Consider the following 2,747-nt stretch of genomic DNA (forward strand, 5'->3'; position numbering starts at 1 on the left):
TGAAAGCAAGCCAACGGTTGCTGGCAGAGCTGTTGGTACTGTTGTAAGCCTTAAAGATACTGTTGCTTCAAAGCTTAGCTATGGTGCTAAGATCCCAACAAGTGATGGGACAGCACAAGGTGAAGCCATGCCTATGGAGACTGATAAAGCTAGTAATCAAGAGAATGTACGTGATCAGTCTTCCAAAACTGTCTTGCAGAGGCTGCAGGATAGTGCCGCTGGTGCAAAGGGTGCGGTTGCAAGCAAGCTTGGATATGGTGGAAATGTGATTCATTTGTTCAGCAAATTGCAACAGACAAGTGTATGTTGCTGTTTTAAAAGCATGTTCAAGTATGGAAACTCTTCATGAGGGTAAGCTGGTCCATGGACACTTACTTGAGAGTGGTCATGACTCAAACATTACTGTTTTCAATACCCTTATTAGCATGTATGCCATATGTGGTAGTTTAGAGGATGCTGGCAAGGTGTTTGAAAACATTCCACAAGCGGATACTATATTGTGCAATACCATGATTGTGGCATTCACACAGCATGGGCAGGATAAGGATGCACTTAATCTTTACCGACGGATGCAGAAACAAGGTTTGAAACCAAGCCAGGTTACATTTGTTTGTAGTCTTTGTGCAGTTACTGAGCCATCTTACTTACCACAGGGTAAGGAGATTCATACACGAGTTATTGAGCATGGATTTGAGTCGAATGCATTTGTGGTGACTGCACTCATCAGCATGTATGCCAAATGTGGAAGTCTTGAAGATGCACAGGAGGTGTTTGACAGAGTGCCCCTGCGGAATGTTGTGTCTTGGACTGCCATAATTGCAGCATATGCACAAGTTGGGCATGCAGAGGAAGCCTTTCAGTTATATCAACAAATGCTTGCTGAAGGGATATATTCAGATAAGTGCACCTGCAGTACAATTCTTGCTGCATGTTCCTCTCCAGCAGCTCTAGAAGATGGCAAAAGGATCCATGCTAGAATGGTTGATAGTGGGTTTGAGCATGATGTAGAATTACAGGCTTCCCTTATCAGTATGTATGGCAAGTGTGAGAGTATCAAGGCTGCAGTGAAGGTCTTTGACAAGAAGCATGTACAAAATGTGGGCTTATGGAACACCATGTTGGCTGCTTATATCCAGCATGGGGATGCAAAAGAGGCCATGCAACTTTATCGACGCATGCAAAAGAAGGATCTTGAACCAGACAACGTGACATTTAGTACCATTCTTAGTGCATGCTCTGTTCTGGCAGATCTACCCGAGGGAAAGGAGATCCATGCAAGCATCAGAAATGCAGGATTGCAGTCAGATGTCATTATAGGGATTGCCCTTATCAATATGTATACGAAATGTGGGGGTCTGGAGAGTGCAGCCAGGGTGTTCAAAACTTGGCATATCAAAGATAAGAGATATGGACTACCCTGAGCGTAAGGCACCAGCCTCTGAGACAACAGGGAAGGTTAATGTCAATGGGGGGTTCAACCTCATTATCACTAGAAGGTTTGAACGAGGATGATGTTGGCTTAACCATGCAAGTTGGGCAATACTACGATGCAATGCTATCTTTTGCAGATATTCTCAACACGCATGGGGAATCTAGAAACACAATTGTGGACTGCTCTGAGAACAATCAAACTGTATCTTATGAAAGTAAAAGCTGTGAGAATTTCAACTAGGGGTTGCCAAACCAACACTTGTGCAAGTTGCATTAGCTGGCAAAGAGAATGGAGACAGAGTTTTAACAACCCTTGAAAATAGGCTTCTTATGAGCAGGATGATCAATACAGGAAATTCAACCCGTCAGGAAAGCCTTGATGAGAATGTGGGTTCAGAGGATGAAAAAGCTGAAGATAACGTGCCAAAATTTGATAAAGATGAAGGCAAATCAGTATAAATTTGAATGAAGATTAGCCTATATAGCAACTTGGTGGCACATACCGGAGGATGTGCAGGTTTAGAGGGGGTCGTTGTCGTGCTGTGGCACGTCCATGTAGTGAAAGAAGCTCACAGACCATCCCATATGAACTCAGATGCATGGGCAGAAAAAGGTAAAAAGGGTTAAGGCTGCCTTTGCTTTGGTGTGAAAGGAACATGGTGGCCTTTTTCTTCAAAAATAAATAAAATAAAATAAAAAAAAGGATAAATCTGGCCAGCTACGTGGACCTTCACGCAGCTGCCAGCGCATCTTCTGGACGATGCGAGAGAGTGCATGGAGTCGGCGCAGCTGACGTAGAAGCGGGGAGCGCAAGTGATAGTGTGGTTTTTTGTGGTGAAGCGCACCCAGGGGGGTGGTGAAGCGCACGCCCCGGCAAGGGGGGGGGCAGCTCTGCTCTACCTCCAAGACCATCTTCATGCAACAGCCCAACCTGCTGGAGCTCGAAGCCCCGATCAAGATTGTGGTGACATTCATGGATAATACTCTGATCTGTTGAGGCTTTTTTGGCCGCCGCCACCACGGCCACAAATCAGAGGAGGATTGCTCTGATGATGCCCCTCCTCCACAGTCTGATTATGGCTATGGTGATGACAAGCCTTCATCAGACTATGGCTATGGTGGCGACAACCCTGGTTCTGATTATGGTAACACTGATGACTTTGGCGCTCCCAAGGCTAAGTCTAAGTTCGGCTATGGAGATGATACCACTGTCCAGACTACTGAGGCCTATGCTAGTGAGACCACCTATGGTGAAGATGGTGAGGAGAAGGCAAGAAAAGAGGTGAAGGCCTCCAAGCACAAGGAGCATATGGGAG

General features: G+C 45.6%; 1 protein-coding gene across 1 annotated transcript; it reads left to right on the top strand.

The window, feature by feature from the left end:
• The first annotated feature begins 425 nt into the window (after positions 1-425).
• On the top strand, positions 426-1,421 carry LOC147633763 (pentatricopeptide repeat-containing protein At5g27110-like). The gene has a single exon (XM_086805586.1). The coding sequence runs from the start codon at positions 426-428 to the stop codon at positions 1,419-1,421; it is 996 nt and encodes a 331-aa protein (XP_086661712.1).
• Positions 1,422-2,747: the final 1,326 nt, after the last annotated feature.

Source organism: Cibotium barometz, chromosome 11, assembly GCF_041138505.1.
Source record: "Cibotium barometz isolate CiBa-2024 chromosome 11, ASM4113850v1, whole genome shotgun sequence".
In the NCBI taxonomy this organism is placed as follows: Eukaryota; Viridiplantae; Streptophyta; class Polypodiopsida; order Cyatheales; family Cibotiaceae; genus Cibotium; species Cibotium barometz.

Coding starts and splice junctions, on each gene's coding strand:
- LOC147633763 (XM_086805586.1), top strand. CDS start 426: ATGTATGCCATATGTGGTAGTTTAGAGGATGCTGGCAAGGTGTTTGAA.